This window comes from Thunnus maccoyii, chromosome 3, assembly GCF_910596095.1.
Source record: "Thunnus maccoyii chromosome 3, fThuMac1.1, whole genome shotgun sequence".
In the NCBI taxonomy this organism is placed as follows: domain Eukaryota; kingdom Metazoa; phylum Chordata; class Actinopteri; order Scombriformes; family Scombridae; genus Thunnus; species Thunnus maccoyii.
In genome coordinates this window covers 8784684-8800358 of record NC_056535.1, presented here as the reverse complement: position 1 = coordinate 8800358, position 15675 = coordinate 8784684, and the positions used below count along the sequence as shown (strand labels likewise).

Here is a 15675-nt window from a genome sequence, read left to right as displayed (position 1 = left end):
GGTCCAGCCATATACTAGGTTTTGACCTAGTCTTGTTTTTTACTGTGTTTTCCTTCTTCTTCAGCTCCTGGTTGACATCTATTTCTCTATGAAAATCAACTTAAATTTGCATGAGAGACGAAAACCATATCACACTGAGCAACACGCATGCATTAGTTTCATTACTGCTGCTTGGTGATGGAGTGCAGACATTTCAAATGAACCTGCACTCCCACGTGAGTTACCCTGCAGCGTTTTCTATAATGAGCAGAAGGAACTCTTACCTGGTTTGGATCCTTCGGCCACAGAGCCGTTGTACACCTGGTTCTGAAACTCTGGTCTGTTGTCATTCATGTCAATCACATAGATGTACAGATCTATTGGATTCTCCACCTGGTTGCCATTCATGTCCACTGCATGGGCTCTCAGCTGTGAACATACACAAATGCGCACAAAGAAAGAAAGGATCATTAGCATTCAATGCTGAACAAGAGCTTGAATGAATATTCCAGATGTTGCTCAGCTGACTCTGACAGTAGGCCGCTGGCATGATTGATTGACTCTGCAGACCTGTCTGAACTGGAACAAAGTACACGGCACAACTTTGACTTTGTTAATTGGCAACTTCATTTAACAGACAAATATTCTGTTTCTTGTCTGCCAACAGGGCATGAGTATCCTGTTGGTATCTTGGCACAGACCATAACAACACAGAAAAGGGGCAAAGTAGTGAAATGTTCCAGACACACAAACAACGCCTATTTTGTTGTTAGCACAGCCAGAGGCCTAGAAAATATCAGAGAGGTGTTGCTGCTCAAGCTGTGGCTTCTTTTTGTTCAGGGAGAATGTTTGTCTCAGTTTGTTTTGACAAAGCCAGCCATTTGGATGGATGTCTCTGACTGATGAGCTGTTCCTTGACAATACACAGTGTGAGAATAGTGAGAGAGCAAAGAGGAAGAGAATGAGGAAAAAAGGCGGTGCAGGGAAAAGGGGAATGAGATGGGAAGGAGAGGAGAGAAGGAGAGTGGCTGAGCCTTGTGCAAGTAAATGAGAGATGAAAACACAAAGAGGTGGTGTGGGGGTGGGCGGGTGTGTGGGGTAGGGGGGCTTGAACAGGGAGGACTGACAAAAGCAATCATCATCTACACTGGGATGTCTTAATCTCCACCGCTACTGTTACACACCCTCTACTCGCCACCAATCCCCACTAATGATATCGAACATAACGCAAAGCTTTGTAATAGCCCTGGAACCAAAATGGCACTCCTTAAACTTACATTACTCTCATTCAATTGCTTAGAAATTCATATCCTCGGCAGAAATGTTATTTAATCACAGCTTTGCTTGGTAAGAGGAGAAAAGGTTCTCATTCTGGCTAAAACCAAAGCAAAATATTTTGTCTGCCACTGCACAGTAGAAGAGGATCTGCCTGCCAGCCTGTTTACAGGAAGTCGTGATGTATTGTGGGATGACATGAAAGATTGAATGGCGGCACCTGCCTTCACCGAAACACGACTAATCATGTCGGTTTTTGTGCCTGCCTGTCAAGGATGTTTCAAAACATACCCAAACACGCGCCCGCTTGAGCATTCACACACACATCCAAACACCAATTCAGACACATGTTTACGCATATTAACATGGACGCTGACACAAGCGCACAGATGCACACTGGAGAGACACACAGCCAATCAAAAGAGCCCTCTTTAGCCACTTAATGATCCTCAAGATGCTAGTTTTCCATTGGCTGAAGCACAGCAAACAAACATGGAGAGGAGACCCAACAAACAAACAAACCCAATCTGTTTCCTCAGCTGTGAGCGCTGCATGCTGAGGGATGTGTGACAGTGATATGTGTGACTGCTTCAGTGCATGTGTGTATGTGTGATAACGATTGTTCGTTTTTGACTTTGTGTTTAACTGTGTGTATATTCTTTTATTTATTTTGTCCTTTCCGCCTGTGGATTTGTATATGTGTGTGTTCCTGCAGGTTTGCCTCTGTTCTATATGTGTATATGCCTCTGTATTCACATCTGTGTGTGTGTGTGTGTGTGGCTTCCTCTGTGTGAGCTCCGGAGTCTGTTTGTGTGTATCTGCATTTGTGTGCTCGATGGAGGAATTGGAAATGTGATCTGAGGGCCTGGAGGAGTGTGTGCGCTTGTGCAGACTTCAAATATATGTGTGTGAAGCGACATCAGTATTCTGCAGGGTGAGCTTTAGTATGACTGGACCATCCACAGAGGAGCTATACAGTTTGTATTTGGCTCATTGGTCCCCTTACCTGATATACACTCACTGAGCTCTTTATTAGGAACACCTATGCAATCTAATGCAACCCAGTACAACAACTCTGCCATAAATTCTACTTTTACAAAGCTTATAGACTTTCAGTTTTTGTTGACATTGTCAGAAAGTTGATAATTCTTCTTGAATGCTACTAGCATTATTTTGAAAAGTGTTCCTTATATTTTGCCCCCCTCATGTATGTTAATAAGGTAGATAAAATATTAGGAACACTTTTTAATTGAATGCACTCCAGTGCAGACCTCAATAATAAACATAAAGTAGAATAACTATGTATTTACAAATTGCTGTTGGAAATACATCATTTATTTTAAAATACTACTATAACTATTATTATTTCTCATCAGTAATAATAAATATTTTTACTTACTGTATATTTTCATATTGTCTGAATCATAAATTAAATACTGTTTATTACCGGTCAACTGATCTTTACAGAATTGATGTCATAAAGCACTATCAGCTCATCATGATCAGTGTATTCCAGTAAAACACACTTAGCCTTAACTTCATGCGCTCATGCAAACAACTATGCATGAAAAAAATGAGAATCCCAGACATTCTCATATTTGCTCAAGTCTCCTTGTGTCCTGCTGACTCACAGTAACGCTGTCTGACAAAACTGAAGCTCAGGCTAACACCCACTCTCCTCACCTCGCGGATCACTTCCCCCTGGTGCTAGTCTGTCAAAAACAGCAGACTCGTCTCTCTTTTCACTTGAACCCAAAACTAACAAGCAAAGTTTGGCCGGCAAGAGCGCTGCAGTGCTGGGAAATTCCTGTCAAGTTGAAAGAAAGTAAGCAATGGACTAAATTTCCCCTGGGTCAAATGCTGGCTACATTCTCCTACACTAAATCATACATCACATCACAAGCAGCATGGGTCCACAGGAGTCTACAGTAAATAGGAGCCGCATTCAAGTTGAAGTGCCCTCAACCTAACATGCTGTTTTCGCTAGAGGCAGTGTCAAATAAGAACTGTTTACTGAGTGGCTGTCCTTTCCCAGGGACCAATAACCTGGCTGCTTTATTGATCCCAATTTGCTGGTTGAGTGTAAGAGCAGGTGTGGAGAGACAACATACGCAAACATGCACTAGTGTCCAGAGCCTGAGCAACGTAGCAAGTAAAGTAACAAGAGGCTCATCTAAAACTAAATGGAACACACACACGAAGGAGTATGAGACAAAGCAATCACGAAGACAATCATCTGGAGCTTTGTGTTTGTTTATACTCAGTCCACGTACTGTATGTGTGCATTGGTGTCTATAATATGTGCGTTCTGTGGAGTGTGTGCGCTGACTGAGACGCTGAAGAGATCCACTCTCCTTTATTCTACCCTTCCTCCGAGACAGGAGCATGCTTTTGAATTAGCTCTATCAGCAGCACAGCCATCTATCATGCTGACAGGCACGCAGGCGTTCTGAGTCTGACACCAGTGCTCACCTCGAGTGGAGGTGTTCATCTTTGCTGATATAAATTGAAACCTATAATGTGTGTATATGAACCAATGGCCTAGCGTTAGCAGAAGTCTCATGTGGTCTGTATATTTAATTCACGCATCCACAAAGCTATTTGACCTGAGGTTCCAGTGGGGCCAGTCGTGAACTCAATCTTTCTGCCTCTTGTGTGTTTGTATGTGGGGCAGGGGGGGTTGGTTCTGTGTGGGTGTGTGTATAGTTGGAAATCATATGGGCCATATGCAGGGTACCTGTACATCTGTCAGCTTGCACTTTTGAACAGCACAGCTGCAAGGTGCATGAGGTCAGCAGGCAACAATGTGTGGGAGCAGCTAAGTAAAACAGGGCAGCAGTACACAAACGTAAAGTGGGAGACGGACAGAGCGTGAGAAGAGTTGGGGAAAAGAGAGACCTCGCCCTGCTTATGAAATAAACTCACATCATATATCAATGAACATACCGTACATGGAGATATACATACACCTTTGCAGACACACACGTGAAGCAGGACCTGCTCATTAGTTCTGATGGTAAGAACAAAGACAAAAGTTTTCCTGCTCTCCGTCTTGGCTCTGTCTCTTCTTTCTGTTCTATCCATCCTGCACTGTTCTGTGTAGCTAAACCTCAAACTTAATGACGGCTGAAGTGGTTGTGTGTTTTAATCACTGGCTTCAGCTTCAATCAGAGCCTGGAGAGGCTGGAGTGAAGACACAGAGCAGAAAGTCCTCTGAATGTGCTCCGACTTGTGGGTTTGTTAACATTAGTGGTAAAATGAAAGGTAGATCGAGGAGGCAAAAGGTGAGGCACATTTCCACTGGGATAATTAGGAGATAATGAGACAGACATACATTGAGGGGAAACTGAAACAGGGAGACAAGACAGATGCAGTCATTTCTTCCTTACATGGAAGGATGCTCTCTCCTCTCTGTCCAGGGGTTGGGTGACAAACATGTTGCCGCTGATGGGGTCTATGTTGTAGATGCCACTGGGGGGCTGATCAGCGCCTGCTCCTGTGATGCTGTAGCGGATGCCGACATCCTTGTCCTGATCTGAGCGGATCTGAGGACAAAACCAGAGAAAACAAGCTCAACAATGAGAAAAATTGTCAAATACTTATTAGTCCTGGCTTTCCAAGGTTTTCTAGCACTTGAAACGGAAAACACAGTAAGTGACATAAATTGTCAAAAATCCTTTGTAAAATAAAACCAAGTTTGAGAGAAAACTAAGAGTACAGTACATGGTATGTGTGGTAGATACATTGATAATAACATTTTCACTGCAAGCCTTCTTCTGTGCTAACACTTTGAATCTACAGTCTGGAGGTGAAAATAGAAAACCGAAGAATGTGCATTGTGGGAGATAGATCGACTGTCAGAACATTTTGTCTGACCTGTTGGGTTTTTTGGTTTTCTTTACCTTCATGGCAGTTTCTCAGCAGACCTTGAACAAGTGTAAAAGGACCTTACTTCCAGCTATGAAGGTACAGTATTTCTGACTGCTACCTGCCTGAATGATGTGAGACCGATTCATGCTGTTATTCTCAACTACCTCTGACTGGAGATTAATATATCAATGTGCCTGTTCCACCTTTAACACTGCAGCTGTTATTTCACACACAATTCAGAATGTGACATTTAAAGAGTGATATATTTCATTCTGAACAAGTTTCAGTACGAGCACCTCTTCTGTTCAAGCTATAAAAATATCAATACTTTTGCTTAGTGCCTTGCTGACTTGAAAGAAAACAAAAGGAGATGGGAATGTGGTACTTATTCCAGTGGTATTGATTTTCAATGGGCTACAGGGATTCTACTGTGTCACCATACAATGCAACAATATTAATGTGACATTAGTTAAATTTGTGGTTTGGAGTTATTACTAAGTGGGTATACAAGGACTCTCACCTCTGCACCCGTCTTGTAAAGAATCACCTGAATAAATCAGGCGCTTTGGAGAACTTCTTCGTCCATTGATTTAATAATTGTAGTATTTATAGAATATTTGTATAATGCATATAGTATTGTACTATTATGTGTGTTTTTGGCCATGATTTAAAGCAAATCAGTACATTACAGAAAATGTAACCCTCAAGACCCTTAGATTAAACAAATCACTCTCTAGCACAAATCATTTGAATTGTGTTATTAGCCCCCGCTAGCAGCGTGGCTCGAGGGATGACACTCTGTCTGTTGGTCAGTCCACCACTTTGGTCCACACTAAAATATCTCAACAACTATTGACTGGCTTGCCATGACATGCACAAACATTCATGGTAACCAGAGGATGAATCCTAATGACTCTGATGATCCAATGACTTTTCATCTTGTGCCACCAGTGGGTCAACGTTTTCACTTATCCAATTAAATATCTCAACATCTACAAGTTGGATTGGCATTACATTTGTACAGACAGTCATGGTTCCCAGATGATGTCTCCTAAAGAATTTGACAAGTTATCCTCTCGTGCCACCACGAAGATAACATTTGTGGTTTTGAGGGAAATATCTCTACAACTATTGGATGTATTGTCATGTAATTTGGTGCAGACATTCATGTCCACCTTAAGAAGACTTGTATTAATGTTGGAGATCTCCTGACTTTAATCAAGCACCATTATCAGGTCAAAATTCTAATTTGTCTAATACTTTTGGTTTATGACCAAATACCTGTGAATTAGCCTCAGATGTACTTTGTGTTTATGGCTAATTAGCTAATTTTAGCATGCTAAGATTCTAAACTACATAGGTCAGCACAGTAAAACATTACATCTGCTAAATTAATCTACAATAAAATTCAGATTTGGTCCATGTAGGGCGAATATTTGTCAACACGTACCAGTCAACCAGTGAGTGAGGAGCTCCCAACAAAAATTATATATATAACAACTTTTGTGTTTTTTTCTTCTTCATTGGCAACCTTTTTTGTTCATGAATCCTTAATAGTGAAACAATGTCTAGCGGCAACACTTGTCACAGGGCACATGAGTTGTGAGCAATTCAGTTCAAGATTGATTCATAAGTGCTCAGACTGCCCTGAGGCCTGAAGAGTTAAAAATATACAGTGTTTTCACAAGAAAAAAACCACACAGCATTTGATTAAAGTCTGAAAAGAGACAATTTTCTGTGGCAGAATTTTGTTTTTTTCTAATTTCCTACCCCATAAATCATCTCATGACCACTTTGATTCATCTTGTGACCCCTTAAGAGGATTCTGAAGCCCTGATTGAGAATCAATGTCCTTTAACAAACCACAATACAACCCAGTATACTGTACATGGCTGTACCCTGATCACTGTGTTCTTTTTAATAACTGTACAAACTTACAGATATAATTGTGCTGTCAACTTTAGCAGGTAAAAAACATTTGTAGATCTTGGACCAGTTTGATCTTCAAGTGCCAAATATCCTCATATCATCTTTTCTCCAACCTCACCCTCAGGTTCAGAGCACAACACTGCACTGTTGTTTTTTTTACTGGGTCTGAACCATCACTATGGTTACAAGTCAGAGGGAATAATCACAGAGTCAAATGGAGAAAAGGGAAAGCTTGACTCTTTTTTTCTCTCTATCTTTCTCTTCCCCTCCTATGCAATTTTCCTGGTCTGTGGGGCTGCAGATCATGCATGAAAATGAAATTACTTCATCCGTTCAGCGGTGACGGCGGCTTCTGCATAAAACATCTCTCTGTTTGAACATGATACCCTCTCTCTTAATTTCCAATGTGGTCCTCCCAAACCTGCAGTGCAGAACTCCGCTGCAAGTTTTCACAGGTGCAATTTTCATTTCCTGAGTTCACTTCACACCAGATCCATATGTGAACCCTGCAGGTCCAGGTGTAACATACAGTAATGTGTAACTCCTATCAATCAGTGAAATCAGGCTGTAGTCACTGTAGTATGACAATAATACTGTACGACTAATTACATTTATTTTTCTCTACGCCCACCATCTGCCAATCATAGCAGGATAAAATTATGGCATAAATAATAACATAATTTGATCATTCACCCACATCGTCAGTGTCAACTGTTTGGATAACAGATAGATAATGTGGCAAAGCAGATGGATTATGAGTTTCAGCAACAAGAGCGTGCCTAAGAAATCCTCTTTCTTATCTGCGAAGGGAACATGTTTGGGCTTCCCTGTTCAAAACAACAAGAAATGAACTGAGGCACACCGCAAAGAATCTGCTCAAGCTGCAGGAACATACAGGAAAATAATAAAAAATACACCAAACTGCATCTACTATTTCTTCTGTTTTTTTCAATGATATGTTTTTGGGCATTTTTTGCCTTTAATGGAGAAGTGATAGTGGAGAAGCAGATGGAAAACAAGTGAGAGAGAGGGGTATGACATGCAATGAGGGTGCCAAGCCGGAGTCAAACCAGGGACGTTGTGGTTATGTGGCATGCACTGTATCCATTCAGCTACCAGGGTGCTCTACATCTATTATTTCTGCATGTAAGTATTTCCTGGGTGCATAAGAGGCAGCTTGTAGCCATGTATGTGTGTGTAGTGAAGTGTTTGACAGGTAAGAGATTCACTATGTGTGCACCAAAGCGCAGATCAAAAGGACCAGCTCAGTTCAATAATTCACAAGACCGTCATGTGGGAAACACACATAAGAAATATTCACCTGCCACGGGTCTGTGCGTCTGCATCCGAACATGTGCGCAGTTGCATGTGAGTGTGTGTGTATGTGTGTGTTTGCGTGCAATCTGTCTCTTCACTAGAACTTCAAAGCAGAGAGTGTGTAGTTGGCACATTGGTGTAATAGCCCCAAGAGGAGACAAAGGAGCTCTTACATGTCATGCAGCCTCTGCTTCCATGCCTGCTTAAAATTCCACATCAAGGCCACCTGAGACCAGATGTCACATTTGCCGGTGTCTCTTAATGAAGAGTCTTTATATCAATAAATTGAATAAATGAAGAAGCAGGGCTTCTCAGAGTCCTGGGAATCCCATGAGTGACAACTGCTCAATTGAGCCATTTGAATGGAATGCTAATGATGAAAGCTGGGATTTCTCTCTACCAATCTATCGCTATCTCTCATTCTCTTTCTTACTTCAATACCTCCTGGCGGACAGAATGGCTACTAATCACGCTAAAAATAGCAGAGAGAGGCAGATGCAAGGGACTTAACTGGCTGTCTGTCTCCGTCAGATCAGACCAGACATCAGATAAGTGACCTATTTGTAGCTCTTTGAGAGTGATTTCCTTGATTACTGACAACTGCTGGGATCCTGTGGGACAAGCTATCAGCGTGAGAAGAAAGATGGCGAGGGATGGAGGCAGAGAGACACATGAAGTGAAAGCAATGGGGAGTTGGGGAAAATTAGATGAAGAATTAGTGTTCTGATAAACTCCTCAGGGTGACGCAAGACACACAAACAGATAGCAGGAAAGGAACGGAAAGGAATTTATTTCCATTTCTTGAGCATAGCGGCTGGCTGCCTAATTAGTGTACTGTGATGTTTCAGTCTGTCCAAATCTCCTTTAATTGATCCAACCCTGTATGATCACCCCATCTGCATAAATAGTTTGATGCCTACATAAACAGGAACTAATTTGGTGTTTATTTGATGGTACTCTGCATTTCATCCATTCACTCCCATGTCTGACTTATTTCTATCAACATTGCAAAATGAACAAAGCAGAATGCTGCAATGCAAAGGACAAGCTGTGCGGAGCTGTTCTCTTTGCCTCGTAGTATTTTGCTTCCAGGAAACAACAATCATTCAACCAGGAAGTCATTAAAGGACAGTGTGCTGCAGGCACCCACGGGATCATTAAGGGTTACTGTGTGCTATGGGCTAATGTCAAACAATAATGGGAAGCTGTGGTTTACACTCTTTGATAGCCTCTTTTATGTTTTGTCCATGCTTAATGGTTCAGGCCCGTGTTGTAGTCCTTTGGCTTCACACATCTCTCTCTCTCTTTATTTTATAGCTCTTTATGGGCACAGTCACCTCACTTTGCCTTTAGGGCACATCAAACACCCCCCACAGGTTACAAAGGCTCAAGAGCCACACCAGGGAACCAGAAGATGATTCAAAACCATAAATCTATGAATTTCCAACATTCAACCTGCATTATTATCCAGACGATAATGCTGTATGTTGTTTCCACTGATGATCACTTTTTCAGTTGATCAAATGCTTGAAGAAAAAAAACTGTTCTCTTCTCTAGGTTAAAATGTGTCACATAAAATTGGCTTTACAAAATATTCTCTTAATGTCTGCAATGACTGTGAATAAGCAGCATGCAATTCAACTATAAGACCAGATTCTGTCCATTTAACCTTCTTAGCAGGAGTCAAATCTCTCCTAATATGAGCTGTTGCTTGCTGTTGAAAATATTTCTTGTCCATATATGTAAAATACAATGTGCATCACCATTATACATTAGAAATTTAAGTTAATCACTTAAAGAAGAATTCTGATATTTTTCAACATGGCTTATTTTGACTATTTACATTCTTCCACTGGGAGAAGCAGCGAAAACCTCCTGAAGCTTCCCAAATAAATGTAAGCATAATCAGTTTTACATAAATATTTTCAAATGCTCGATATAGTTTGAATGGAATTAACACGAAATTAGCCAAGAAAAGCTATTGTAGCTAACATATATCAGGGCTAGCAGTACAAGCCTCTAAAGTGTCCACATAGTCTACTGGATAACAAGCCTTTGCACTTAACTTTTCTACTAGTTTTTTTTTTAATCACTTTTCTAGTATGCACACATGCTAAATTAACAGTGAGCCGTAGTCTCACAAATCTAACAACTGGTGTGCGCAGATAGGCATTGTTAGCATGGTTAGCCAGCATGTAGTATATTTCAATGTAGTTAGCTACAACAGCTCCTTCAGGGGCTAATTTCGATGTTTACCTTTAGTCAGATTCAGAGACTCAGAGAAGTATTTTAAATGATTTACATAAAGTTTTTGTTGTGTTTTGCAACATACAGTATCAGTCTGTGTTTCCTGAATCTCTAATGGAAGTGTTAAATTTAAAGTTAGCCTGACCTATAGTCAGAATGGACATAACTACTGTATGAGAATAAGACCCAGGTTGATAAATCATAGAATTTTTGCTTTATGTAAAGTATGTAGAGTATCTTACACTTTACAGTATGAGGAACTGGATGATGCTTTGTACTCTCATTTATGTAATGCTATTTTTTTCTTTTTCTTTCCTTTTAATATCTTGTCAACTTTGCCTCTGATTGTTTTCTTTTCTTTCTTTGATTCTAGGGTTTCATTTAACTGCTATATTTAATTGCCATGCTCTGATAATGTGTTCTTCTTCTTAACCCTGACCCAATAAAGATATGTTTAAAGCCTGTATATGTTTTAATCTTACAAGTATAACAGAGTAAATAGAGAGAGATTATGTACTGTAGAGCTGCAAAATGCTATTTAAATTGCTGGGTGGGATGGTAAATGTCACTAATGGCACCACAAGCTAAATACCTACATAACAATTATTACAATTTGGAATGAAGTATGTAAGTTTCAAGGATGTCTTATAGTAGATTAAGTAGATTAATACAGTAAAGGCAAATTAATGGCATTTCCATGCTGAGGTGCACTATGAGAGGAAGTGATGCCAACCACTCTGGGGACAGACATGCTATGACTGAGCCCTTCTGGTGGCCTCTCAGTCACGCTTTAGCTGTCATAGCTGTCAACCATAATTAAGACAGTGTCTGCCAAATATCTCGATGCCTTTATTAGAAACGACTTACTGACTGGATGCCTCATATACTCAAAAGCCTGCTCTGCTTTTAGACTCTGTCTGACAATATGGTTATTTAGCTGTGATGAAAGCATGATCCTGAATTGTCCAGAATTAAAATAATAAGAAACAGAGTCATGATTGGCTTGAGGTATTGATCACCTGATGGTTGATTTATTTTCTGGATTTAGTGTAAGCAGAAAACATAAAATTTTTCAACAGTGTGTCAGGGTTTTAGGGATAACCAAATCTAATTTTCTCTCTGATTCTCTACTCTTCCCCCTTGTAATGACTCAAATTTCCCTAAAGTAGTGTGAATTTCCTGTAATTTCAGCTGCAAGCTAATATGTCTCATTTTCTATTTGCTTTACTGCTTCTTTTTACACAGCTGCCTGTCAGCTTGGGCACTTGCTGGAAAGCTATTTAATGGTTTTTTTGTGTTTCTTGCAGTTTCATAGCAGGTCTGGCACCCAAGTGAGTGGCTTTAAAGAGAGAAAATGACGTTTTAATGCTGAAATAGACTACTGATTTTCCTTCTATCCTGAGCAGTCTGACTTCAGTCTCACCACTGGGGTTAAAATGTTCTGACAATAAACCTTCGTACTTGTAGGGATGCTGAAATAGCTGCTAATATGAGTCACTGCGGATGGGTGAACTGCTATGTTAAACAGCATTATCAAAAGCATCTGTGCATCTGCAAACTACACAGGCATCCTTGAAAATCACTGTGTTTGATAATGTCTCATCTTTCCCTGCTGTTATACAGTATCTGTTTTCTCCTTGTTGTACATGAGGGAAATGGCAAAACTACATGCTTTTTAACTTCCTCTTAAATTTCAGTTTTGCATTGCTTTGATCCTTCCTGCTGCGCGCTTGTCACTCTTCAAAGCTGATGTGCCCTGCTTTTGATTGGGAAGAGGAATTCAAATAGTCTGATAGGCCATCCACACAAACATCCAACAAAATGACATAGAAGGAAATAGTGAAGCAGAGGATGAAAGAAAGAGAGAGATGGGCTGACAAAATGGAAACAAAATTTCCAATTAGGGAAAATGTGGGACCTCAAGTTTTTGCCAGCCTTCAAACTTTCTGTCCTACAAAATACAATAACAACCTTACATGCAAGAGTGTGGCGATAAAGAAGGAAAAAAAAACCTGTCAGTTTTGCGGCGTCACGAGAAAGGAATGGTGCGGATGGTTTTAAAAATAGTCACATAGGAGGTCTGTGAGAGCAAAGCTGCAGAAAGCTCAGGTTTAATATCTCTCAAGTGAGAGCCGCTGACAGCCACCATCGCACACAGTTATCCCTGATACTCATAAAGAACAGCTGCGTCTGCGTCTCGGCACACAGGCAGGCTAGTCCATTATGGATCGGAAACTGAATGGGAAATGAACAGGGCTCCATGCGGCTCTGAAATATGTATTTTTCTTTTTGCCTCCATTTCATTTGCTGTGCTCTCCCATTCTTCTGTCTTTGTGCTGCCGTATCAGTTTATCTATCTCTTTCTGTCTCTCACCCTCCTGCGCTGCCTCCTCCCATTTCTCCCGGTGGGAAGGAAGCAAAGAGAGTTCCATCTACAGAAACAAGCAAGAGTCGCCACCTGAGGAAGGTTTGTCTGCTCTGGTACTGGCACTGTTATTCAGCCATTCTTCTCCACTTTCTAACACGGTCAATTAAATTGAATCCTTTGAGTTCCTGAGGTTTCCTAAGGTAATGCTGCTGTGAAGTGGATTTGGATTTAAAGATAATAGAGCAAGATTTTTTTTTCTTGACAATTTACAGAAAACAAAGCTGAAACCTTTTGGGGGCGATGTTTTCCTCCCTCCAGAAGAACTGGTTTGATGTGATGTATTAGAGGAAAAGACAATCCAGTTATATGTGAGTGTGAAAAGTGGGAGGAAGCTTAGAAGAAAACATCTGAGAAAGAGATGCACTGTCAAGTAATATGTCTTTTAATAAACGGCAGAAAAAGAAAGGTGAGCATTCTGAATGCCGGCAGCATATTCAGTAAATAACCTTCAAATGAAAGAGTTTGGCTCTCTTTTAAAAAACAGATATTAAATCTTTGGAGCAGATATTTTTTTTATCCTCAGCTCACACTGTGATCACAGTTATCTGGACAATGTTCCTCAAATTTTGACAATGAACCTGTCTAATGTCTCTTTCTTTAACTGGAATATCATCCAACTTCATCCTCTGTCATTCATCATTACCCAGAGGAGAGAAAGGAGTCCCACCACTTTAACATTTTGTATCTGCTCAAAAATAGATTAGAAGCTTTCTCAAGCGCACACGCGTGCACGCACATGCACGTCACTGCCTCCACCTCAGACCATTAACCAGACGAAGGAATGAAATGTGGGATTGGAAAAAAGGGGGCAATTAGAGGGAGAACAAATATTAATGGAAGTTAAGAAGTGACTCACAAACCCAATTACGGCATTAGCCAGGCAATTTAGATGAGCTCTGCGAGAGGCGAGAATCCTGTTGAAATGTACCAGTGGTCTCTCCGCATTAACAATGGCATTAATTCCCCCGATTCGCAGCGAGGGAGAAGAATGGAGCAAATACAGCCATTCTGTCTGCCTTATAAAGAGAGCCACATTCCCTAATTCTGTGATGGGAATGGAGGAGGCAGAAGCCGACGTTCTTGTCTTACCCGCTCTGAACAGACCGTGGACCCCTGGAGAGTCTCAACTCGTTAAATAGCTCCATTCTCCTGCTCTACCCAAGGATTTCCAATACAAGGACAATAGGTAAACCAAACCTCAGGTGCTCCATGCACAGAGAAATGTCCCGCAGGATAATTACAGTGAAGACATGACTGGTTATTGGAAGGCTGATTAAAGAGAAAGAATGGGGCATATAGAGATAGAAGGAGTTATGGATGGAGGGACGGGACAGTCAGCTTTCTGCTGCTCTCGCACTTTTTCTCTCCACCTACCTTCATTGTCAAATTGCAACCTTCAACCCAAGTTGCTGCCACACGCTCCCACAGGAGACATGTGGCCCTGACAGCCTGGCCAATCAGCCAGTTGGCCAGTTGAAAGCCCTTCTGGCATGCCTAAGGCAAGTGGGGTCCAACCAATCAGTTAGAGGCCAGGCTTGAAAGGAGGGCCATGCTTGGCTCAGGGAGCTGCTAAGGCTGCCAATGAGAGTCCAGGGGGGAGTTAGAGTGGCTCTGAGGGAGGCTGCCAGAGGGGTCAGAGTGGACGAAGGCAGACTGACAGTTATTTAGTGAGAGGCTGAGCTCCGTGTCAGTCACAACAGCATTCAGCCTTTGTACTACTGGGCTGGCTCTAATGGGACTGTCACCTTCTAATTGTCCGACTGGGGATGCTGCGAATGACAAACAGACACACACATAAACTCAAATACGCAGACAATACATACAGACACACACACATACACAGATACACACACATTCCCTCACAGACACAGGCATAAACCAGCTAACAAAAGGCAATGTTCACAAATGTTTACACATAAACACTCCTTTTATGCTAAGAGATTTGTGTCTCTGGAAAATTCTCATAAGGCACAGAACATACTGACTGCATTGTCCTGCACATCCATTAACACTCTAGGCCAAGGGCTAATTTATATATTAGAGCTGCACCTTACATTGTGTTCATATAATATCTGAATATATTTTCTGAGTGCACAAAATTAAGTTAAATCCAATGTTGGCATTTGTGACTTGTTCTTGACGTTTTATTGCGATTTCAAAGCCTTTGCAATTCTGTTAAATGTTGGCAAAGTTTGAAGAATTAGCCAGAAATGCACAAAGATCAATGAGATTATCCTATTTTACTGTAATTTAAACCTGTATTAATTTACTTTTTGACCACTTGGGAGCAGCATAATAAGCTCTAAATACAACACTCACATATAAGCGCATTAAAAAGTTGATGTGGTCTGGTAGTGTCCTCTGGGTTAATCAGAGCTTTTTTTGCCACCTGCTCAGGCTGAAAACAAAGTTGATGAGAGTAGAGAGATTGAGCCAAAACAATGAAGTTGTAGGATGTAAGACCAAAACAAAGAGCTAAAAGATGCTAAAACGCTCTACACAGTAAGGAGAACTGTTTCTGAGTTGGGTTACAATTCTCAGTGGGTTCATCCCCACAAGCAACTCGTTTCACATTAAGACAATAACAGTAATTTATTCAGCTGTTAACATAAATATTGATTAATGCAACT

General features: G+C 41.0%; 1 protein-coding gene across 4 annotated transcripts in view; it reads right to left on the bottom strand.

Annotated features, from left to right (window-relative positions):
• The window catches only part of cdh4 (cadherin 4, type 1, R-cadherin (retinal)), a 211068-nt gene that overhangs the window by 55484 nt on the left and 139909 nt on the right, over positions 1-15675 (bottom strand). For all 4 annotated transcript variants that reach the window (XM_042406117.1, XM_042406118.1, XM_042406119.1 and 1 more), the window contains 2 exons: positions 4644-4799; positions 264-408 (listed from right to left, as the gene is read on the bottom strand). In XM_042406117.1, coding sequence (XP_042262051.1) covers positions 264-408; positions 4644-4799 — 301 coding nt within the window. The remainder of the gene's footprint in view (positions 1-263; positions 409-4643; positions 4800-15675) is intronic.